Source organism: Lolium perenne, chromosome 4 (genome assembly GCF_019359855.2).
Source record: "Lolium perenne isolate Kyuss_39 chromosome 4, Kyuss_2.0, whole genome shotgun sequence".
In the NCBI taxonomy this organism is placed as follows: Eukaryota; Viridiplantae; Streptophyta; class Magnoliopsida; order Poales; family Poaceae; genus Lolium; species Lolium perenne.
In genome coordinates, this window is record NC_067247.2 from 283,832,169 (window position 1) to 283,858,057 (window position 25,889).

At 45.9% G+C, this 25,889-nt stretch overlaps 1 protein-coding gene across 1 annotated transcript; it reads left to right on the forward strand.

Annotated features, from left to right (window-relative positions):
• The first annotated feature begins 22,628 nt into the window (after positions 1-22,628).
• Positions 22,629-25,637, forward strand: LOC127295607 (ATP-dependent Clp protease proteolytic subunit 5, chloroplastic). The gene is made up of 9 exons (XM_051325573.2): positions 22,629-22,849; positions 22,924-23,025; positions 23,097-23,214; positions 23,289-23,381; positions 23,852-23,897; positions 23,989-24,061; positions 24,813-24,847; positions 24,946-25,034; positions 25,286-25,637. The coding sequence occupies exons 1-9, from the start codon at positions 22,749-22,751 to the stop codon at positions 25,481-25,483; spliced, it is 855 nt and encodes a 284-aa protein (XP_051181533.1). The 5' UTR covers positions 22,629-22,748; the 3' UTR covers positions 25,484-25,637.
• Positions 25,638-25,889: the final 252 nt, after the last annotated feature.

Below are 25,889 nucleotides of genomic sequence, written 5' to 3' on the forward strand. Positions count from 1 at the left end.
GTGTTCATCGCGTTCATCCACCTCCCCCACGAATTCCACCCAAATCCGTGAAGATCGGGCACATCCTTGGGCTTAGCCCTTATCATATGGTATCAAGAGCTCTTTGGTTGCCATGGATTTGACCCCCACATCCCCCAATTCCACCAATTTCGCCCAAAAAAAAATCCAAATTTTTTTCCCAAAAAATAGCCCCAAATTGGCCTTGGATTGATCTCTCGATTTGTTGAGTTATTTGTGGTTTTGCTCCAATAGAAACTTGTCTTTGGTGTTGATCTGCAATTCCCACACCTTCCCACAACTTCTAGTGCCAAATTTTCCTCGAATTCGAAGGATTTCGGCCCGGATTTCCGCCCAAATCGACGAACAGCACGCAGATCTGATTGCGACCGGAAGTTCCGCCCGGAAGGACCGGAAGTTCCGCCCGGGGACCGGAAGTTCCGCCCCTCAGGACCGGAAGTTCCGCCTGGCCGAAATTTTGACAGCAACCTTCGTTTTTCGTTTTGGTACTAACCCCCTTGTGTTTGGACTTCGGTTTGAGTGCCATTTCAGCTACCACAAAGCTTCCGCAACGACAACGACGACGGCACCCCGAGGATCCAAGCGGTTCATTTGACACCTCAACCATAGCAAGTTCAAGATCGTCGGCCACCATCATCAAGTGGTATAACTTGCTCCTAACTTGTAGCCCTAGCCTCTTTTGCGTACCTTTCCTATCGAGAGTGGCTTTCTAGTGTTGCGAAGCATTGCGCAAGCGTCCCGACCGTGAGGGTGTGCGTGTGTTGAGCAAAGCTACGAAGCAAGCTCGTGTGAAAAGATAAGCAAAAGGAGTGTGACATACTTACATAGATAGTAGTATCCTTACATAGTGAGAAAAAGGAAGAAAAATACAAAAAGAAAAAGAAAAAGTGTGTGAGTGACACCTATACACAAAAGAGTCCAAAGCTTTTAAGCAAAAGAGAGAAAAGAGAAGAGAGGCGTCTTGCGCAAATCTTGTTGCTTCTCAATCTTGCAACCAAGCCACGGTCTCTCTTGTGTTAGCGTGACACTGAGCTAGTAGTCTTCGTTAGGACCATTTTGTTCTTGCTCATTTTCCAAGTCGCGCTAACCCCATTTTGTCCCACGCGTGTGTTCCTCCTTGTGTATGCCTTTTGTGATCACCGCCTTTTGACTTGTGACTTTTGGATCTTACCCACTTTTGACAATAGACTTTTCGTTTGATTCTTCCATTTGGCTTTCCACATCCATACCTAACACCATATATAGTTTTTGTTTTTGTGTGTGTGCATACATATCGGTTGCCCTCCGCCTTGAAACACCTTTTCGATTTTGGTTTGCAAGTTTTGACACTTTGGTAGTCTTTCCTAACCACCCACCATATAGTTCTTGTTTTAGTTGTAACCATGTCTAGTGGAGAAGGGAACCAACTACCGATGACGCGGCACCAACATTGGATAGCTACTCAAGCCGTCCACGCCAAGCTCAATCAATTTGAAGCCATGCTCAAGGATACCAATGTCCGCTATGAAGAAAGAGCTCAAGTGAAAAGGAATGACCTCAACAATCAAGTTCAAGACCTCAATGAGAAGATTGAAACTCAAGGCAATGAGTTGAAGGCAACACTTGCCATACAAGGTCAAGAGACAAGGGAAATGAAGATGACGTTGGACAATATCCTCCATACACTCAACCGTCAAGAAGATAGAAGACACCACTCAAGGTCTTCGCGCTCTCATAGCTCAAGATCACGAGATCCTACACCGTCTTACCATGATTCCAATGAAGACCCACGCCACCATAATGTGGATGTTCAAGTGCTTCACCAACAAGCTCAAGAAGCGGAGCAAGCTCGACTTCGACTTGTCCAAGCACGTCAACGCCTCGAAGAAGAGCGCCTCCACCAAGAGAACCTCAATGCTCAATTCCAACAAGAGCAAGAACGCCTTCGACATGATCAAGAGCTAGTTCGAGCAAGGGAACAAGAGCGTCTCCGCAATGAACAACAAGCACTTGAAGAACAAGAGCGGCAACGACAAGCACAAGAAGCTCAAGCTAGAAGACAACACCTTCATGAAGAGGAACAAAGGCAAGCGCGCCAAGAGCGCCAAATCATCAATGTTGTTCATCCTCAACGCCCTCAAGGTCAAGATAATCGCTGCCATCATGATGATCGTCCTCATGCTAGAAGACCTCCTCTAAGGGCAAGAAATGAAGAATCAAGTCATCACCAAGCATCAAGTGAAGAAAGTGTGATGGCTCGACGACGCCACAACAATGATGATCAAGATGAAGGTCATGGAAGACCACCTCCTCGTCAACAACATAGCAACAACGATAGAGATGCTCAAGGTCCACAACATCCACCTCAACAACGTCAAGATCTTGTTGAAGAAAGACCACCTCCTAGACGCAATGACCGCAATGAAGAGGAAATCTTTGGGAAGCTCAAGTTCACCATGCCTAAGTTCCATGGAGAAGAAGACCCCAATGCATACTTATCTTGGGTTCTCAAGGTTGACAAGATTTTCCGCATACACAACTTCTCCGAAGCAAAGAAAGTGGCCATGGCATCACTAGAGTTTGAAGGGTATGCAAATGTTTGGTGGGAAGAAGTGAACAAGAAGCGTGACAAGGAAGATCTAGACCCCATTGCTACATGGGAAGAGATGCAAGAAGTCATGCACAAACGCTTTGTGCCAAACCACCACAAACGCGACCTCTTCAACAAGCTTACTCAACTCAAGCAAAGCTACAAGTCCGTTGAGGAGTACTACAAGGAGATGAACATGACCATGATGAGTGCCAATGTGGATGAGCGAGAAGAGCAAACAATGGCAAGATTCTTGAATGGATTGAACATTCCCGTCAAGAGGATAGTAGAGTTCTTGCCTTACACCAACATGGTTGAATTGCATCATCAAGCTACAAGAGCCGAGCGCCAAGTGCGAGAAGACTTAGCAAGTGCAAAAACAAAGTCCTTCTTCGCCGCAAGAAATGCAACAAACACCTCCTCAAGCATCAAGAACACAAGTGCTATTGCTCCAAAGGATCCTCCTAAGCAAACGGAGAGTGCCTTCAAGACAACAAGCTTCAAGCCGGATCAAGCAACTATGTCCTCCAAAGCTTCCACGGGATCTAGTAACATCACTTGCTTCAAGTGTGGAGCTCAAGGACATAAATCCTTTGAATGCAAGAACACAAGAGTTATGATAACTCGAGATGATGGAGATGTGGAGTATTTGAGTGAAGGAGAATATGAAGCCTTGGTACAAGCCGCAACCAATCATGAAGATGATGACTTGGAAGACCAAGAGCAAGTCCTATGTGTGCATGATGCAAGCCCATCTCTTGTGGTGACCAAAGTGTTGACAACCCATGCACTACCCAATGAAGATCAAAGGTGCAACATCTTCCAAACAAGAGCCGGAATCAATGGCAAGTCAATAAAGGTTATCATCGATGGAGGGAGTTGCCACAATCTTGCAAGCACCGAACTATGCTCCAAGCTCAACCTCACACTCCGGAAACACCCCCACCCTTACCATGTGCAATGGCTAAGTGACAATGGAAACGTCAAGATACAACATACCGTCTCCGTATCCTTCAAGATTGGCGCCTATGAAGACACCGTTGATTGTGATGTAGTGCCCATGACGGTGTGCCACATGCTACTTGGTCGCCCTTGGCAATATGACAAAAGAGCATGCCATGATGGCTACACAAATGCCTATAGCTTCAAGGTCGGCGACAAGACATTCATCCTATGCCCAATGACTCCTAGCCAAGTAATTGCGGACAATGCAAAGGCTTTAGCGAGGGCTAAGGAAGCTACCATCACTAGTGAGATGAGTGGTGAGAGAGTGAACCACCAAAAAGAAAGTGAGCGCCACAAGCCATATATGAGTGAGATGAAGAGTGTCCTCATAGCTACAAAGAGTGAGATGAGAGAAGTGCACCACAACCCATCCACCAAATTGCACTATGTGCTCATTTGCAAGGGGCCATCTTCGGAGACTAACAAGTTAACAACACTTCCTTCGTCTTTGTTGTCTCTTTTGAAGGAGTTCCAAGATGTCTTCCCCGACGAGCTTCCTCATGGACTCCCACCGCTTAGAGGAATTGAGCACCGCATCGACCTCATACCGGGCGCCCCTCTACCAAACCGCGCCGCCTACCGCACCAACCCCGAAGACACAAAGGAGATCCAACGGCAAATACAAGACCTCCTAGAAAAAGGGTATGTTCGTGAAAGCTTAAGCCCTTGTGCGGTTCCCGTGATTCTTGTTCCTAAACCGGATGAGACGCAACGAATGTGTATGGATTGTCGCCCCATCAATGCCATTACCGTTCGATACCGCCATCCCATTCCGCGTTTAGATGACATGCTTGATGAATTGAGTGGTGCCACGATTTTCTCTAAGATTGATTTGCATAGTGGCTACCACCAAATTCGCATGGCAATAGGTGATGAATGGAAGACGACATTCAAGACCAAACTTGGTCTCTATGAATGGCTTGTCATGCCATTTGGTCTTTCAAATGCTCCATCTACTTTCATGCGTCTCATGAATCACATCTTGCGACCTCTCATTGGCAAGAGTGTGGTTGTCTATTTCGATGATATTCTCATTTATAGCAAAAATCTCGAGGACCATGTGCAACATGTGAGAGAAGTTTTATGCATCTTGCGTCAAGAGAAGCTTTATGCAAACCTTCCCAAGTGCACCTTTGCTCAAAACAAGTTGGTTTTTCTTGGATTTGTGGTTTCCGCTAATGGTATTGAAGTTGATTCTTCCAAGGTTGAGGCCATCCACAATTGGCCCACTCCTACCAATGTTGGTCAAGTTCGAAGTTTTCATGGACTTGCCGGTTTCTACCGCCGCTTTGTGAAAGATTTTAGCACCATTGCTTGCCCTTTGAATGAACTTACCAAAAAGAATGTTCTGTTTGTGTGGGGCAAGGCACAACAAAAAGCTTTTGATGAGTTGAAAAAGAGGCTTACCGAGGCACCACTTCTTGTTCTTCCAAACTTTTCCAAAACTTTTGAGATTGAGTGCAATGCAAGTGACTCGGTATTGGTGGAGTTCTTATGCAAGATGGAAAACCCGTGGCATACTATAGCGAGAAGTTGGATGGCGCACGCCTCAACTATCCTATATATGACAAGGAACTTTACACTTTGGTTCGTGTTCTTGAAGTTTGGCAACACTATCTTTGGCCAAAAGAGTTTGTTATCCACTCCGACCATGAGTATTTGAAATATTTGAAAAGTCAACACAATTTGAACAAACGTCATGCAAAATGGGTTGAGTTCATTGAGTCCTTTCCATATGTAATCAAATACAAGAAGGGCAAGGAAAATGTTGTTGCGGATGCTCTTTCCCGCAAGCTCACCCTTTTACTCACTCGTTTGGATGTCCATGTTTTGGGTCTTGATGAAATCAAAGATTTATATGATTCCGATACTTTCTTTGGCCCAATCTTTGCAAAGTGTTCTAGTGAGAAGGGCATCTATGATTTCTATTTGCACCAAGGATTCTTGTTCAAGGGCAACAAACTTTGTATTCCCATGTCTTCGCTTCGCCTTTTGCTCTTACAAGAATCGCATGGTGGTGGTCTTATGCGACATTTTGGACGAGAGAAGACATATGCCATGCTCTCCACTCACTATTATTGGCCAAGAATGTACCGTGACGTGGAGCGCCTTTGCCGACGGTGCACAACATGCTTACAAGCTAAGTCAACTTCCAACCCCTATGGTCTTTATACACCATTGCCTATTCCTCATGCTCCTTGGTCCGATATAAGTATGGATTTTGTGTTAGGATTTCCTAGAACCAAATATGGTCTGATTCAATTTTTGTAGTGGTTGATCGATTCTCTAAAATGGCTCATTTCATACCATGCTCCCGAACGGATGATGCTTCACACATTGCCTCCTTGTTTTTTAGGGAAATTGTGAGACTCCACGGTGTACCAAGAAGCATTGTGTCGGATCGAGATGTCAAGTTCATGAGTTACCTTTGGAAGACACTAATGGCCAAGTTCAATGTCAAGCTTTTGTTCTCGTCATCCTGATGTCTACTTCCCCCTCCTTTTCCTGTAGACAGTGTTGGGCCTCCAAGAGCAGAGGTTTGTAGAACAGCAGCAAGTTTTCCCTTAAGTGGATCACCCAAGGTTTATCGAACTCAGGGAGGAAGAGGTCAAAGATATCCCTCTCATGCAACCCTGCAACCACAAAGCAAGAAGTCTCTTGTGTCCCCAACACACCTAATAGGTGCACTAGTTCGGCGAAGAGATAGTGAAATACAGGTGGTATGAATATATATGAGCAGTAGCAACGGTGCCAGAAAATAGCTTGCTGGCGTGTAGTTGATGGTGGTAGTATTGCAGCAGTAGTAACACAGTGAAACAGTAAACAAGCAGTAGTAACGCAGCAGTATTTAGGAACAAGGCCTAGGGATTAGACTTTCACTAGTAGACACTCTCAACATTGATCACATAACAGAATAGATAAATGCATACTCTACACTCTTGTTGGATGATGAACACATTGCGTAGGATTACACGAACCCTCAATGCCGGAGTTAACAAGCTCCACAATTCAATGTTCATATTTAAATAACCTTAGAGTGCAAGATAGATCAATTCGACTAAACCAAGTACTAACATAGCATGCACACTGTCACCTTCATGCATATGTAGGAGGAATAATACACATCAATACTATCATAGCAATAGTTAACTTCGCAATCTACAAGAGATCATGATCATAGCATAAACCAAGTACTAACACGGATGCACACACTGTCACCATTACACCGTGTAGGAGGAATAAAACTACTTTAATAACATTGCTAGAGTAGCACATAGATAAATTGTGATACAAATACATTGCAATCATAAAGAGATATAAATAAGCACTTCACTATGCCATTCATAACAGTGAATAAGTATTCTGTGAAATGTAGCCTAAGAGACCCACACAGTGCACACACTGTCACCTTTACACACGTGGGACAAGGAGTCTCCGGAGATCACATAAGTAAAATTCACTTGACTAGCATAACGACATCTAGATTACAAGCATCATCATATGAATCTCAATCATGTAAGGCAGCTCATGAGATTATTGTATTGAAGTACATAGGAGAGAGATGAACCACATAGCTACCGGTACAGCCCCGAGCCTCAATGGAGAACTACTCCCTCCTCATGGGAGCAGCAGCGGTGATGAAGATGGCGGTGGAGATGGCAGCGGTGTCGATGGAGAAGCCTTCCGGGGGCACTTCCCCGTTCCGGCGGCGTGCCGGAACAGAGACTCCTGCCCCCAGATCTTGGCGTCGCGATGGCGGCGGCTCTGGAAGGTTTCTGTGGGTTTCGTCGAACTTATCAGGGTTTTCGCGATGGGGGCTTTAAATAGGCGAAGAGGCGGCGCCAGAGGGTCGAAGGGGTGCCCACACCATAGGGTGGCGCGGGCCCCCCTGGCTGCGCCGGCCTAGGGTTTGGTGGGCCTGTGCCCCCTCCCTGGTGGCTCTCGGGTGTTCTGGATGCTTCCGGGCAAAATAGGAACCTGGGCGTTGATTTCGTCCAATTTCGAGAATATTTTGTTACTAGGATTTCTGAAACCAAAAACAGCAGAAAACAGGAACTGGCACTTCGGCATCTTGTTAATAGGTTAGTTCCAGAAAATGCACGAATATGACATAAAGTGTGCATAAAACATGTAGATAACATCAATAATGTGGCATGGAACATAAGAAATTATCGATACGTCGGAGACGTATCAGCATCCCCAAGCTTAGTTTCTGCTCGTCCCGAGCAGGTAAACGATAAACAAAGATAATTTCTGGAGTGACATGCCATCATAAACTTGATCATACTATTGTAAACACATGTAATGAATGCAATGATCAAAACAATGGTAATGACATGAGTAAACAACTGAATCATAAAGCAAAGACTTTTCATGAATAGCACTTCAAGACAAGCATCAACAAGTCTTGCATAAGAGTTAACTCATAAAGCAATAATTCAAAGTAAAGGCATTGAAGCAACACATAGGAAGATTAAGTTTCAGCGGTTGCTTTCAACTCATAACATGTATATCTCATGGATATTGTCAACATAGAGTAATATAATAAGTGCAATAAGCAAATATGTAGGAATCAATGCACAGTTCACACAAGTGTTTGCTTCTTGAGGTGGAGAGAAATAGGTGAACTGACTCAACATTGAAAGTAAAAGAATGGTCCTCCATAGAGGAAAAGCATCGATTGCTATATTTGTGCTAGAGCTTTGATTTTGAAAACATAAAGAGAGCATAAAAATAAAGTTTTGAGAGGTGTATGTTGTTGTCAACGAATGGTAGCGGGTACTCTAACCCCCTTGCCAGGCAAACCTTCAAAGAGCGGCTCCCATTTTATTTTATTCTTTGGGTGGCACTCCTTCCAACCTTTCTTTCACAAACCATGGCTAACCGAATCCTCGGGTGCCTGCCAACAATCTCATACCATGAAGGAGTGCCTTTTTATTTTAGTTTTATTATGATGACACTCCTCCCAACCTTTGCTTACACAAGCCATGGCTAACCGAATCCTTCGGGTGCCGTCCAACAATCACATACCATGGAGGAGTGTCTATTTTTGTTAATTAATTTGGGACTGGGAATCCCATTGCCAGCTCTTTTTGCAAAATTATTGGATAAGCGGATGAAGCCACTAGTCCATTGGTGAAAGTTGCCCAACAAGATTGAAAGATAAACACCACATATTTCCTCATGAGCTATAAAACATTGACACAAATCAGAGGTGATAAATTTTGAATTGTTTAAAGGTAGCACTCAAGCAATTTACTTTGGAATGGCAGGAAATACCATGTAGTAGGTAGGTATGGTGGACACAAATGGCATAGTGTTGTTTGGCTCAAGGGTTTGGATGCATGAGAAGTATTCCCTCTCGATACAAGGTTTAGGCTAGCAAGGTTATTTGAAACAAACACAAGGATGAACCGGTGCAGCAAAACTCACATAAAAGACATATTGTAAACATTATAAGACTCTACACCGTCTTCCTTGTTGTTCAAACTCAATACTAGAAATTATCTAGACCTTAGAGAGACCAATTATGCAAACCAAATTTTAGCATGCTCTATGTATTTCTTCATTAATGGGTGCAAAGTATATGATGCAAGAGCTTAAACATGAGCACAACAATTGCCAAGTATCACATTATCCAAGACATTTTAGCAATTACTACATGTATCATTTTCCAATTCCAACCATATAACAATTTAACGAAGCAATTTCAACCTTCGCCATGAAAATTAAAAGCTAAGAACACATGTGTTCATACGAACCAGCGAAGCGTGTCTCTCTCCCACACAAGCATTTATTCAAACAAAAACAAAAACTAAAACAAACCGACGCTTCAAGCAAAGCACATAAGATGTGATGGAATAAAAATATAGTTTCAGGGGAGGAACCTGATAATGTTGTCGATGAAGAAGGGGATGCCTTGGGCATCCCCAAGCTTAGACGCTTGAGTCTTCTTGATATATGCAGGGGTGAACCACCGGGGCATCCCCAAGCTTAGAGCTTTCACTCTTCTTGATCATAGTATATCATCCTCCTCTCTTGACCCTTGAAAACTTCCTTCACACCAAACTTCTCATAAACTTCATTAGAGGGGTTAGTACATAATCAAAAACTCACATGTTCAGAGGTGACACAATCATTCTTAACACTTCTGGACATTGCTCAAAGCTACTGGAAGGTAATGGAACAAAGAAATCCACCCAACACAGCGAAAGAAGCAATGCGAAATAAAAGGCAGAATCTGTCAAAAGAGAACAGTCCGTAAAGACGAATTTTTAATAAATACTTCCGTTGCTCAAATCAGAAAACTCAAAACTAATGAAAGTTGCGTACATATCTGAGGAAGACGCACGTAAATTGGCATATTTTTCTGATTTTTCTACAGAGAAAACAGCCCAGATTCGTGACAGATAGAAATCTGTTTCTGCGCAGAAATCCAAATCTAGTATCAACCTTCGATTAGAGGCTTCACTTGGCACAACAAAACACAAAACTAAGATAAGGAGAGGTTGCTACAGTAGTAAACAACTTCCAAGACACAAATATAAAACAAAGTACTGTAGTAAAATAACACATGGGTTATCTCCCAAGAAGTTCTTTCTTTACAGCCGTTAAGATGGGCTCAGCAGTTTTAATGATGCACTCATAAGAAATAGTAATTGAAGCGAAAGAGAGCATCCAGAGGCAAATTCAAAACACATTTAAGTCTAACATGCTTTCTATGCATAGGAATCTTGTAAATAAACAAGTTCATGAATAGCAAAGTAACAAGCATAGGAAGATAAAACAAGTATAGCTTGAAAAATTTCAGCACATAGAGAGGCATTTTAGTAACATGAAAATTTCTACAACCATATTTTCCTCTCTCATAATAACTTTCAGTAGCAACATGAGCAAACTCAACAATATAACTATCACATAAAGCATTCTTATCATGAGTCTCATGCATAAAATTATTACTCTCCACATAAGCATAATCAATTTTATTAGTAATAGTGGGAGCAAATTCAACAAAGTAGCTATCATTATTATTCTCATCATCAAATATAGGAGGCATATTGTATTCATAATCAAATTCACTCTCCATAACAGGTGGTAACAAAAGACTACTATCATTATAATCATCATAAATAGGAGGCAAAGTATCATCAAAGTAAATTTTCTCCTCAATGCTTGGGGGACTAAAAATATCATGCTCATCAAAGCCAGCATCCCCAAGCTTAGAATTTTCTATATCATTAGCAACAATGGTATTCAAAGTGTTCATACTAACATGTTCCATGGGTTTTTTAATTTTCGCATCAAACCATCCATGTCTTAAATAAGGAAATAGAGTAAAAAGCTCATTGTTGTCCATTATGCCTTACTAGTGTAAACAAGAAACAAAAAGATGCAATTGCAGGATCTAAAGGAAATAGCTTTGAGTACTTACAACGGCGGAAAATAGCTTGGTAGCCGAGGTCCGGAGTGTGAGTACCTTTTACCTTTCCTCCCCGGCAACGGCGCCAGAAAATAGCTTGATGTCTACTTCCCCCTCCTTTTCCTGTAGACAGTGTTGGGCCTCCAAGAGTAGAGGTTTGTAGAACAGCAGCAAGTTTTCCCTTAAGTGGATCACCCAAGGTTTATCGAACTCATGGAGGAAGAGGTCAAAGATATCCCTCTCATGCAACCCTGCAACCACAAAGCAAGAAGTCTCTTGTGTCCCCAACACACCTAATAGGTGCACTAGTTCGGTGAAGAGATAGTGAAATACATGTGGTATGAATATATATGAGCAGTAGCAACGGTGCCAGAAAATAGCTTGCTGGCGTGTAGTTGATGGTGGTAGTATTGCAGCAGTAGTAACACAGTGAAACAGTAAACAAGCAGTAGTAACGCAGCAGTATTTAGGAACAAGGCCTAGGGATTAGACTTTCACTAGTAGACACTCTCAACATTGATCACATAACAGAATAGATAAATGCATACTCTACACTCTTGTTGGATGATGAACACATTGCGTAGGATTACACGAACCCTCAATGCCGGAGTTAACAAGCTCCACAATTCAATGTTCATATTTAAATAACCTTAGAGTGCAAGATAGATCAATTCGACTAAACCAAGTACTAACATAGCATGCACACTGTCACCTTCATGCATATGTAGGAGGAATAATACACATCAATACTATCATAGCAATAGTTAACTTTGCAATCTACAAGAGATCATGATCATAGCATAAACCAAGTACTAACACGGATGCACACACTGTCACCATTACACCGTGTAGGAGGAATAAAACTACTTTAATAACATTGCTAGAGTAGCACATAGATAAATTGTGATACAAATACATTGCAATCATAAAGAGATATAAATAAGCACTTCACTATGCCATTCATAACAGTGAATAAGTATTCTGTGAAATATAGCCTAAGAGACCCATACGGTGCACACACTGTCACCTTTACACACGTGGGACAAGGAGTCTCCGGAGATCACATAAGTAAAATTCACTTGACTAGCATAACGACATCTAGATTACAAGCATCATCATATGAATCTCAATCATGTAAGGCAGCTCATGAGATTATTGTATTGAAGTACATAGGAGAGAGATGAACCACATAGCTACCGGTACAGCCCTGAGCCTCAATGGAGAACTACTCCCTCCTCATGGGAGCAGCAGCGGTGATGAAGATGGCGGTGGAGATGGTAGCGGTGTCGATGGAGAAGCCTTCCGGGGGCACTTCCCCGTTCCGGCGGCATGCCGGAACAGAGACTCCTGTCCCCCAGATATTGGCGTCGCGATGGCGGCGGCTCTGGAAGGTTTCTGTGGGTTTCGTCGAACTTATCAGGGTTTTCGCGACGGAGGCTTTAAATAGGCGAAGAGGCGGCGCCAGAGGGTCGAAGGGGTGCCCACACCATAGGGTGGCGCAGGCCCCCCCTTGGCCGCGCCGGCCTAGGGTTTGGTGGGCCTGTGCCCCCTCCCTGGTGGCTCTCGGGTGTTCTGGATGCTTCCGGGCAAAATAGGAACCTGGGCGTTGATTTCGTCCAATTCCGAGAATATTTCGTTACTAGGATTTCTGAAACCAAAAACAGCTGAAAACAGGAACTGGCACTTCGGCATCTTGTTAATAGGTTAGTTCCAGAAAATGCACGAATATGACATAAAGTGTGCATAAAACATGTAGATAACATCAATAATGTGGCATGGAACATAAGAAATTATCGATACGTCGGAGACGTATCACATCCTCACACCCACAAACCGATGGGCAAACCGAAGTGGTGAATCGAAGCCTCTCCACACTTCTCCGCATCCTTGTCAAGAAGAATTTGAAGTCATGGGAAGATTGCATTCCGCATGCGGAGTTTGCCTACAACCGTGCCAAGCATTCTACAACAATGAGAAGTCCATTCATGGTTGTCTATGGGTTTGAACCACCTACGGCGATTGACCTCCTTCCTCTTCCACTACACGAGCAAGTAAACATGAACATCGACAAGCGAGCACAATACATGAAGAAGCTACATGAAGATACAAGGGCAACAATCGAGCAACAAGTTCTTCACCAAGCAACACGCCTCAACATGATGAAAAAGGCACGGATCTTCAATGAAGGCGACCTAGTGTGGATACATCTTCGCAAGGACCGTTTCCCTCAAGAACGAAACTCCAAGCTCAAGCCCCGAGGAGATGGTCCCTTCAAGGTCCTCAAGCGCATCAACGACAACGCTTACGTCATCGACATACCAACATCCAAGTACTTGGTGAGCAACACATTCAATGTGTCTGACCTCTCACCCTATCATGGCGATGAGGAGAACATCGAGTCGAGGACGACTCTTTCCCAAGGGGGGGAGATGATACGGGGTGGCCTTCGGACACCACCGCCTCAAGACCGACAAGCCCTCCTCGTGGTCCAATGACACAAGCTCGAGCCCAAGCCCTACAACAAGAGGTGAATTCGCTCCTCTCCACGTATGCTTTTGATACCCCTTTGGATGGCTTGCTACTTCATGCCAGCACCCTATGTTCAATCAGGTACATCGACCAAGACGCAAGCCATGGAGACCAAGCCAATGGAGAGAGAGCTGGAAATGATGAAGATGGAGCTACATCGCCCAGGCCGGAACTTCCGCCTCCCAGGACCGGAACTTTCGGCCAGATGCCCTCCAGATGCCTTCCAGCGCCCAGCGAAATGGATCAGGCCGGAACTTCCGCCCCGAGGGACCGGAACTTCCGCCCACCGGAACTTCCGCCCAAGTTCCGAAAGTCCGCGAAAACCATACTGGATGCTACTGCGGGGCAATGGCGGAATTCCGGAACAAGGCCGAAACTTGGCCGGAACTTCCGCCCCGACCGGAACTTCCGCCCCTCAAGACCGAAACTTCCGCCCCTGACCGGAACTTCCGCCCAAGATGACCGGAACTTCCGCCCCATCGAACTTCAGCACAACAGCACTTTTCAGCGTGTAACTTACCCCTTCGCCCCCACCTATAAATAGCCTTGTTGGCTCAGATCTGAGATTAGACTTGATGTGAAATTAAACCTGAGCTTAGCTCACCCTTGTGGGAACCCTACCTAGATCTTTGATCTTGAACCCACCCGGGCTCCTTATCGACTCGTGAAGATCTCTTTGGTGACTTCTACCGTTTGTTTGATCTTTTGCTTGCACTTCTACCTATTTGGTCTTTTGCTTGCACTTCTATCAACCTTCCGGTCTTTTCACCCTTCTAGATCTTGCGAGCTTTGATTTGTCGATCTCTTTGCGGGACTTCTACCGAAAGGTCTTTTCTCGCAACCTCTATCGAGTTGGTGGTTCGGGCCAACGAGGGAAAACCGATTTGTGTGCGTGTGTGCGTTGTATCCCCACGATCCCCCCTCGCGTTCTTCGTGTTCATCGCGTTCATCCACCTCCCCCACGAATTCCACCCAAATCCGTGAAGATCGGGCACATCCTTGGGCTTAGCCCTTATCACGTGGGCTGCCTGACGAGGGGGCTCCACCCGTCAGCCACACTTAAACGGCGAAACGGTACGTTTCAAACGTGGCCGCACGATTAGACGAGGATCCGACGGATCACAGTCGTCGTCCTTGACGGTGAGAGGGGTTTACTGGAGCGGCGCAGGTGGGGGGTCGACGGCTCACCGGCGGTGCGGCCAGGGTTGGCAGTGTGCGCGAGGACGATGTCGACGACGGCGATGCTCCTGGTACCGACGGCGCGTCCTGGGGCGGCTCCAATCGACGGCGGCGTCTGCGGGTACTGGCGGGCTCCGGCGATGAAATTGACGGGCTCTGGTGGCTAATCGAGAAGGGGAGGTGGTCGAGGAGGTCGAGTGAGGTGAGGGGAGTGAGCTGGTGTGGAGGATTGAGCGAGGGGAGGCCCCTATTTATAATTGTGGAAGGAGGAAGGGTGCTGCGGCTAGGTCGACCATGGAGCGGGCCTTACGGCGAGCTAGATGGGTAGGCGAGGGCGGCGTTCTGTTCAGCGTGTCAGTGCGGTTCTCCTGGTAGCAACGGCGAGGCTGGGCGGTGTTAAACCTTGTCTGGCGCGTGCGAGCATCTGCGCGTCCGTGGTGGGGTTTGGTCTTCGTCTCCGGCGACGGCGGGCGCGGGTCGGCGACAAGATGTTGTCTGGCGTTTCCGTGGTGCTGTGGCGAGGTGCTGGGCGGAAGAGGGGGTCCGGCGGTGCTGCGAGGCGACGAGGCGACGCGTGCCTGTGGCGCGCTCCAGCATGCACGCGTCGACGTGGCCATGCCGTTCCTGGCGGCACAGGGTGTTGCGGGCGCGCTGGTCTGGACCTTGTCGTCCTCCATTCGACCAACGGCGTGCACCATCTTGTTCAGGAGATCAAGGAGAGTCACAGGGACATGCTGGACATGGTTGGAGTGGAGAGAAGAGAGAGGGAGCAAGGGACATGGTGAACATGGCCGGCATGGCCATGGCTAGGCCATGTCTTGCCATGGCTAGGGTTCCTATGCATGTGTGTTGGTGAGAGGGGACCAGGGGACAAGGTTTAGTCAAGTGGTTTCAGAAATTGGGCCAAACACTATTTAGAATAGTGATTTTTGGGATTTGGTTTGATTTGATCACAAGGTGTTTACAAAAATGGCCGCATGAATTGAATTTTGAAAATTTTGAATGAAACTTGTTGGACTTGATTCAAATGATCAAAGACACACAATGGTGGTGGTGGTTTTAAAAATTAAAAATAATTGCAAAATTTCAAATTGGGTAAGATGTTGAATCTGTTAAAAAGTTCCAACTTTGATTGAGCATAACTTTTGATCTAGGATGAATTGGCAGGGGTGGTCTTTACCAAAGTTGTTCACCTTGATGTGGTCTTGGATGAGGTGCAAAGAGTTGGAATTGTTTGGTTTGAAAATCTCTAAATACAGAGGCTCAAAGTAGGCATCAGGCTAAAAATGGCAGATTTGACCATTAGTGCATGTGAGCACAATTTGATTTCAAAATTGATTTGATTTGAGTTTCTTTGATTCCAAAAGTGTTTATAAGTGTTTAGTAACCTTATACAACTAATGGTGCAAGCCAAAATGGTCTAGGTTGAAGATTTGCAAAAATGGCATAAACCATATGTGAGGTTTTTGTGAATTTTCCATTTTCTTTAATTTCTTCCTTTTTGATTTGCTTTGTGATCTTCTAAGGATCAAATTAGGGTTTTAGAGTTTAAGCATCATCACACACACAAACATCATGGTAATCTCATACAATAATGCACAAACCTTATGCATGGCACTATATGCAATTAAAAGTTTTTGTTGGTTCTAAATTTTGAGTATTTGACATTCTTCTTCATCGATTTGAAATTTGGGATGTTACATTGAGTCTTTTAGAGCTGCCAAAGAAAGTATCAAAGAAGGGAGCTCGGCGGGCTAGTCAATGGAGTAGACCGTCCCAAGGGTATGTGAAAATAAACCTGGATGGAGCGATCCGGGAGGAGGACTGTAGGGCTGCCACGGGAGCAGTCGCAAGGGACAATGTGTCCTTCCTTGGAGCAATAACCAAGGTTTATGATGGGGTCTTGGACCCCCTGATTGTTGAAACTCTAGCCCTGCGTGATGCGTGTGCCTATGCAACTCAACGGGGTTTTGATAGAGTGGTTTTGAGTACAGACTGTCATGTTTTGATGAAGCACTGGGAAGAAAGGAATCGACAGAGATCTATGATTGGACCTATCTTAGATGAGATTAGTGAGATGAAGAGTGGCTTTTCTTCTTTTCACTTTATGTATGAGGGTCGCGAAGCTAACCAAGTGGCTCACTGTTGTGCTAAATTTGCTGCTATCAATGGTGAGCCAAACACTTGGGATGCTGAGCCACCGCCTTGGTTAGTTCACAGTCTTTGGACTGATTGTAATAGTGTGTAACTGGTGGCTGCAAATTTTTGACGCACTCTTTTCCTTACCAGGATACCGAAGGGACTGGAAGGTTTTTAATGAGGCGGCTTGCTAGCTGGATATACAAGGTAGAAAAGCCTAGGTAAAAGTTTTACCAAAAATAGCCATAGGCACATAGGCCCTTTTCTTATTTAATTTCTTTTTATTTTGTTTTAACTTGGATGGTGAAAAGGATAGGGTTTAGGGTTTAAGATCCTTTCAAAATACTTCAACAAACAATCCTGGCAATATCACAACATATAAGCATGATCACTATGTATCAAACTTAATTTAATAAAAGTTTTTGTTGGTTCCAAAAATTTGGAAATAGTGAATTTCATTTCTTTGTTTTTTTTGAAATTTTTGGGATGTTACGGTTCACGAACCGTAGGGTGACACACTTAAGGTTTGATGTCGTTTAAGTAGATATGGAATATGGAATGGAGTTCGAAGTTTTGTTCGGAGTCTCGGATGGGATCCAGGACATCACGAGGAGGTCCGGAATGGTCAGAAGAATAAGATTCATATATAGGAAGTCACTTTCCAAGTTTGGAAATGATCCGGTGAAATTATGGAATGTTCTAGAAGGTTCTAGAAAAGTCCGTAAGGAATCACCATGGAAGGTGGAGTCCCGACTCCACCTAGCATGGCCAGCCAGCCAAAGGGGGAGGAGTCCCAGGTGGACTCCACCAGATGGGCCGGCCACCACACCAAAGGGAAAGGGAGAGTCCCACCCCAAGTAGGTTTCATCTATTTGGCAGTTTTTGAATCGGGGTCTTATTCGAAGACTTGGGCAACCCTAGATGTGTTCCACATATATATACATGAGGAGAGGGAGGGGCCGGCCACTCCAAGCCATGAGTTGGCCGCACCACCCTTGCCCCCTTGAGGCCAGCGCCCATAGCCCCCTCTCCCCAAACCCTAGCCTCCCCTCCTCCACATACAACTCCCGCAGCGCATAGGCGAAGCCCTGCCGGAGTTCTCCACCACCACCGTCACCACGCCGTCGTGCTGCCGGGATTCCGAGGAGGATCTACTACTTCCGCTGCCCGCTGGAACGGGGAGAAGGACGTCGTCTTCATCAACACCGAACGTGTGACCGAGTACGGAGGTGCTGCCCGATTGTGGCACCGTCAAGATCTTCTACGCGCTTTTGAAAGCGGCAAGTGATCATCTTCTGCAAATACGAGATCTAATCTCGTAGGCTTTGGAAATCTTCAAGGGTTAGTCTCGTGATCCCCTCGTTGCTACCATCTTCTAGATTGCATCTTGGTTTGGTTTTCGTTCTTGCGGTAGAATTTTTTGTTTTCTATGCTACGAATCCCATCAATTATGGGGAACATGAGCGGAGGGGACATTAAAATGTAAAGGGGAGTGGAGCAGTAAATTGGAAGAGGAAGATGAAGTGTATCAGACCACACAAGATTTGAAGCATCTCTCGGAAAATAAATAAATTGGTATAGGTCTAGTGGAAAGAAGTTAATAGCTAGTGTGTTTAAAAAGAATAAGTGTGGAAAAACATGATGACATGGAAGGATGTGATTGGTCGAAGATGCTTGCTGAGGTGGATGGCTTGCATGTTGAGAGAAATCAACTTAGTGGGTTGCTCCTATTTAGATATTATAGATTATAGATATACTAGCAAAAGGGCCCGTGCGTTGCACCGGGAGAAAATAAGATTAATATACCGGTGTGTTCTAAAGGAGAAAAACACTTGATTTTATTCATGTCTTATTGCGACGGATGATTTTATTACCTAACTATATGTTCTTATTGGATCAACTATCAGCACTAATCAAGTCTACACCAGCATTTGTGAAGTGAATCAAAAACAAAAGGGGAAATAATAATTAACTAATTTGCTCGTGTGCCCTCCACTTGGGAACCTGAATCAAAAACATATCACCATTCAGCTTTTGTACCGTAGCATCGTACATTTGTACTTACCAAACCATCAGAAGACTACGGAATAAATAATAATGCAAAGGTTAAAGAGTTCTAGAAGAAATCTAAAGCATCCAAAGAAGCGCGAGCTTAGCTCGGCTAGGAAATCCCTGAACCAAAACTTTAAGAATTCCTTGATAGTTGGTATAAAATTCTCATGTTCTGCATCACCATCTTGAAACTTGTAACTTTCAAGGAGCTCATACCAAACTCAGATGGCAATTGTATATTTGCATTGTGATTAAACCTCCAGTGTAACTTAAGCTAATTCAATGGATTTCTGCTGAAACTACTCAACATAGAAATTCAATCACTAACTCCATGTACAGTCTAAACGAATTCAGGTCATCCACACAGAAGCCTACGCACATGCAGTAAACATTCACGAAACAGTAACATGGTGCCAGAAGTGCAGATTCAGACAAACATGGTGATCGAATTTCGACCCATTATGCAGCACGAACATGAAAAACCCTAGCGAACATACAAAAACTACGATTCCACCAACTGTGTGTATTTTCTAGTTTGTGTGCCAAAAAGGTATCTAGCCTGTAGGAACGGAGGAGGGAAAAATATGGAACGCGCAGACCAGATCAATTGACTCAAGACATCTCATTTATGCCATTTTTTCCGCACAAAGCAGCCCAGAACTATTGCCAAATACCTTTCGCATGTAAATCAAAATTTTCTCTTACCTTATACTCCCTCCGTTCTCTTTTCATTGACTCGAATTTAGTATTTTTTTATACTAAATCTGAGTCAATTAAATAGGACTGGATAGAGTAGGAGCTAAGTACGGGCGTGTTAAAATCAAATTGTACAAACTGGATATCAAATCAAGGACACGCACATAGATGCAGAATAGAAAAGCAAAGCAATACTATACTGAATCAGAGAAAAGCAATCAAGCAAGCAGTGACAGACCGAGGCAACCAGAGGTGAACAAATCGGTTAGCAGGGTGGACACCGCACGGCCGGGGCAGTTGCTGTGGATCAACACGGGTCTCCAGGATATTGTGCACGCACACCCGCATCGCCGCGGAGCCATCGGCGCTGGTCGCTCCAGGCGCCAGATCGGTCTGGCGGGAGAACTTGGCATCCCTGAGCAGGGTGGGCTGGACCATGGCGTCGTGCGCTACCGCCGGCGCTGAGACATTACCCCCCCCTCGCCGTCGGCACTTGTACAGGCCTCGGCTGTCTCGCCAGTGCCTCGTGCGGCAGTGCGCCAAGATTTTTTCGAAAAAAAAACCACCATGATGATCCTCGGAAGAACCTAGCGCTATTGCGCCCTTCTGAATATCGTCACGAGCAGCGATCCCGGGTCTCCGCTCCCGATCTAGTCGATCCCCGAGCTGGAGAGCCTAGGTCAAGGGCGATGAAATCTCCAAGCGGCGTCACCGTCACAGCACTCGACCTCAGCCTCCGCTGCCTCGCCGGTCGCCGGTGACATGCGGCGCTGCACGAGGCGGTGCTGCAGCTTTGGGTCAAGCTGGAGAGCCTAGGTCAAGGGTGATGAAATCTCCAAGCGGCGTCACCGTCACAGCACTCGACCTCAGCCTCCGCTGCCTCGCCGGTGACATGCGGCGCTGCACGAGGCGGTGCTGCAGCTTTGGGTCAGCCATGGCAAGGGTGGCTCTCATGGCACGGCCGGAGTGCAAAGGAAAGGCTGGCACCGGAGAACTTTTCCCGTACCGAACCGCTCCGATCCAATTTTAGGATATACGAATTATGAAGGCCGCTTCCTTACGATTGACGAAAACTACTTTAATCCGCTTTATTTTTATCAACGTGCGCAGGAAAGCAGGCCAATCGTGAGTTAAACAACCTTATCGCCGGCCATGACAAACTGCCGCTGGCGTGGCCGCAGCCTGACGCCGTCCATTGTCCTACATCTTTATCGTAGTAGTCGAATCGAGGATTGTGCGATACAGTAGGATGGTTGGCTATTTGAGGAGGCTCGATCAATCGGTTCCAACCGAACTCCGGAGACTCCGTACTCGGCACGGTTCAGCGGGGGACGAAAGCGCATTTAAGGTTGGACGAAAGCGCATAATGACGGACCAAACCAAGGAAACGTTAGCTCCTGTATTATTAGGTATAGACTAGCAAAAGTGCCCGTGCGTTGCAACGGGAAAACGCCGGGGACGACCGCCGAACAGCTCCGCCCCTCGCCCAACTGCTGCCTTGAAGGCCGCGCGTCTGGAAGCGCAACACTTCATGACCTGGCAGTCGTGCCTGCCGTTTTCCTCCGTCGTTGCCGCCAAGCTCGCTTCGGCCGACACCCACCGTCCAGCGAACCCTTTCTCTCCTCGGCGCCGTGACCCCGTCCGTCTTCGACGCCTCTACCGCACCGGCCACGCCCCCGCGAGGAACCCGTAGAGGCGGTGTGCAAATCCCAATTTACTGAATCTAAAATGGGCAATTTTATTGAAGGGAGAGAGAGACGGTGGTCGTCGGCCTAGCTCCGGCCGAGGGTCCAGCGCCCAAAGAGCCATCCCCTAGCGCGCCACACGTGGGCTTCTTCGCTCTATCGCTCGCTACGGGCGATTGCTAATTTGCTCTCGTTGCTCAGCCGGGTCATGTCCGGCCAGCGCTCCCCGCCCAAATACTCTGCCGCCGCCCTTCTCCCGATGCTGAATCCACAGAATTTCGGGGCAATTTCGGAATTTTTCCTCTGACTTCCTTTCTTAATTTCTTCCATCTCTCGCCGTCCTTCGCTCCTCTTGTCCCGCATTAGATTTCTTAGTGAAGCGGCTTGTTCATTACAGAAAACTTAGCGTATATAAATCGTCTGAACTCGTTCCAACTGAGCGAGGTGGGACTAAAACTTAACCGTAATTCGTACAAAGAGAGTCCGGTTTGGTTATTTCCCAAATCAATCCTCGTACATTGCACAGGAAGCGCAATGTTCTGGCCCGGTGCACGTGAACTGGGCTGGGCTTCCTTAGCCTAGATCGCAATCCCCATCCCGCTCCTCCCAGATCGGACATCGGAGGTAGCTCGGTGTCGAGGTCGGAACAAATCATACCGGTTCGGTGGGAGTTCCAGCCATTGAGGTCTGCGCGGCGGCGGCGTCCACGAAGGACAACCACGGCCGGGCGGCCGGGCAGCCGGGCAGCCTGAAGGGATGTGATAGGTGGGAGTGGATTGAGGGCAGGCGGCGGCCGCACGTGAGGCTTGGCGCTGGAGGTAGAGGGCCGGGCGGTGCAGTGGAGGAAGGAGCCGGAGGGCGGCGTGGTCGGGCCATGGCGGCGCCTTGGACCAGGGGTGACGGACGAAGGCGAGGGAGGCTGGGAGGGTCACACCGTCGAGGCGAGGCTGAGCGAACCGTTATTTACTTGTCCGGTGGCAGCGTGTGTATTATGCGATTTGGTGGGAGGGTAAAACGGTCAAAAAAAAAAGCGTTGACGAAACTTTTTGGCAGAAATCTTAGATCATACGGACCAAACCGAGGAAACGCTTCTCCCTTTATTATTAGGTATAGATATAGAGGTATAGATATATAATGCTTTTCAAAAAAAAAAGTATCCCCCTTGTCATCATTTTTTTTTTTTGAGAACCCCCTTGTCATCATATGGAGTAGTGTGATTCCCACCAAGGCTCATTTCGCGATTGTTTGAACCACGTAAAGCCCAGGGCCCAGAGCAAAAAGCCCACAGTCTTACAACGACCCGGGTCATCGGTTCTTCACTTCTTCTCCAGGAGGCTTCTTCACTCCGCCTCACTGCCTTCTTCTCAGCACCCTCTTCGCTTCGCGGATAAGAAGCGCAGCCAAAGCCCCCCTCCGCCCAAAACCCCACCGGGAGCTCTCCTCGCGCCGCCCGCCCATGGCCACCACCGCCGCCGCCTCCTCCTCCTCCCTCACCGCCCCTCTTCTCGGCCCCAACCCCAGCCCGAACCCGGCCCCCAGATCCCTCCCGCTCCCCAGGTTCCCCTCCCTCCCACACTGTCCCTCGCCTCTCTCTCCAGTTCCAGCATACCCTAACCGTCTCCCTCTCGCAGGAACCGGAGGTGCGCTCGGTCCGTGGCCGCCGCTGCCGGTGCCGGCGGCGGCGGGTTCGGAATGCACGGGGCTGCGCAGAGGCGCGGGATTTGGTCGATCAGGTGAGGTCAAATTCGCCACGAAACGGTTCGCAGCTTCGCGTCCTACTGATAGTGGCGTGTGTGTGCGGCAGGGATGACTTGCTGATGCCGAGGTCGCCCTACTTCCCCGTGGAGGCCGCCGGGGAGCGCGGGCCCTCGCCCATGGTGATGGAGCGGTTCCAGAGCGTCGTCAGCCAGCTCTTCCAGCATGTATGTGAATCGTTTGGTCTCCTTTCTAGTGCGTAATGTGCGGCGTGTGACCTTTTGCGTGCGGTTTGGCGCAGAGGATTATCCGGTGCGGCGGTCCTGTGGAGGACGACATGGCCAATGTTATCGTTGCGCAGCTGCTGTACCTGGATGCCATGGATCCCAACAAGGTATTCTCCTCCTCCTGCGCAACTAATTCCTAGATTAATAGTTGTCAGGTCAGAGGCTTTGCTATGATTTACCATATCGGTTATCCTAGAAATGCTGATTTGTAGGGTGCTGTTACTTTAGCTTCAACCCATTCTAGGGCCTCCTTGCACCAAATGTCAGTGGAACATGAAATTAAGTAGAGTGTTGAACTGTTGTTCACTGATCTGCATTTAAGTAAAACCGCTCGATGCTGTGATATTGCTGCTATCTCTTAGTGCATAGGTTTTGAGCTGTCTAGGTAGGATGGGATTGGTCTAGGTAGGATGTGATTGGTTATATCATTGTGATCTCGAAGTTTAATTGTTTCGTTGTTTGTATGTGAGATTAGTTTCCATCTCAACTGTGAACTATCAATGTCCTCAGTTTCCTGACACCGTATATATTCAGCAATGCTTCATTCAGTACTTGATTCTTGTCATTTTTATTGTAGGATATCATTATGTATGTGAACTCTCCAGGAGGATCAGTGACAGCTGGTAATAATTCGCTTTCATATTTATTATCATCAATTCATCTTATTCATGCATTAGTTGATCCAATAAATAAGTTTCTTTTGTTTCTTTTAAGGGATGGCCATATTTGATACAATGAAGCATATCAGGCCTGATGTTGCCACAGTTTGTATTGGACTTGCTGCAAGGTACTGAGTACTGACATCTTCGTGAAAATATTTGTTCAGTGTTAGGTAATAGATTCAGATTTCAAAGGCTTTGCAGTTTGCACAGAGTTTTGATTTTTCTTAGAACTTTCAGTATAACCTGCCCAGTCTATGATTGTGGGTTGGCGAGTCCATGTTTATTGCTGCAAGTTACACTTCTGTCCTTGTTTATTTGTAGATATAGCAAACTAATGTGCATGAGTGTGAACTCATATATTCTTAGTTAAGATGATAGGTTTCACATGATTGTGAACTTCGTACAGATGGTGTAATACTGGAGAGCTGCTTTATTTGTCCATTTCCCTTTGTTGAGGTTTTGTCACGGCGAACTCATCTTTTGCAGCATTTAGGTTGTAAATATGCTTGGGTCAATATTTACTAGTGTAGTGTAACAAATAACAGAATAAATCATGTTGGAATGAATATGGAATCTTGTAGAAAAGGTGTGTAATACTGACACAGTTTCTAGTTTTAAGAATCTAGCTGAAGTTATAAAACAAAGGTTTGGATTGGACTAAAATAACTAGTTAATTCCCTAAAAAAGGAGCTGCTTTGGCATGATTATTAGACGACTGCAACTGCACAATTTCATTATTGTCCCTCTGGAATGTTTTTTCCTTTACCTTGAACCTTATATTCTGTGATGCCTTTCACTATATTGTCTTGCATTACCTAGATGATTGACACTGTTTGGATAGGCTTAAGATACCTTTTTTGCTGTTTCCTTTTGCAGTATGGGTGCTTTTCTACTTAGCGGTGGAACAAAAGGTAATACGAGTGGTTGCTAATATTACACTGTTCTAGTACTAAATGTAGTCTGCAGGTAGAGACTGAAATTCATGCTTCAATATGTGTATGCAATGCAGGGAAGAGATACAGCTTACCTAACTCAAGAATAATGATCCATCAACCTCTTGGAGGAGCCCAAGGCCAAGAGACTGACCTTGAGATCCAGGTGAATTCCGAAGTGAAAATGTGTCTGCTAATTCTAGACCAGGACATCTGAGTAATGGAGATCTTTATTTTCCCCTTACCTCTGTTGCCGACTTACCATTGTTCAATATAACAATACTCCCTCCGATCCGAAATACTTAGTTTTATACACACCAATGAGCCATCGTTTTGGATAAGCAGTAAGACATATAATTGATATTTCCATCGCCATTAGTTGCCAGCCCTTTAATTTTTGAATTTCATATGTGTCAGGCCAATGAGATGCTGCACCACAAGGCCAACTTGAACGGGTACCTATCGTACCACACCGGACAGCCCCTGGATAAGATCAACGTAGATACTGACCGTGATTTCTTCATGAGCGCGAAAGAGGCAAAGGAGTATGGCCTTATTGATGGAGTAATCACAAACCCTCTTAAAGCGCTTCAGCCACTTCCAGCTTCCAGTTAGCGCAGCTAGATGTTTTTTTTTTTTATGTTGCAACCTATTTTTGTTGGGATCTTTTGGAGCTGTATTTGTACCACGCTGTTCTGGTTAGTCTGGCTAGATGTTGTAATTTCACATCATGAAGCGTCAGAGTATGTACGAAACAGTTGCACTACTATTTTTTCTTTTTGTGGCTCAATAATTTCATTCATTAATCATCGGGCTTACAATCATTTTGCAAACAGCGAACTAAAAAAGAGGGAATATAGTTTATCCAAAGACATCTACGTCTAGTAGCCGATGCTTGCTTAGCACATAGATGTGCCCCTTCATTTGCTTCACGCCCGATAAACGCCAATTGGAAGAATTCCAAATTGCTGGTCATACCCTCAATCTCTTGGAGAATAGAAGTAATTTCGGATCTGCCTTG

Bases quoted from the DNA above. Each gene is read 5' to 3' on its own strand.
- LOC127295607 (XM_051325573.2), top strand. From the start codon at position 22,749: ATGGCCACCACCGCCGCCGCCTCCTCCTCCTCCCTCACCGCCCCTCTT. The intron at 23,215-23,288 runs GTATGTGAATCG...GGTTTGGCGCAG, and splicing joins TCAGCCAGCTCTTCCAGCAT to AGGATTATCCGGTGCGGCGG. The intron at 23,382-23,851 runs GTATTCTCCTCC...TTTTTATTGTAG, and splicing joins ATGCCATGGATCCCAACAAG to GATATCATTATGTATGTGAA.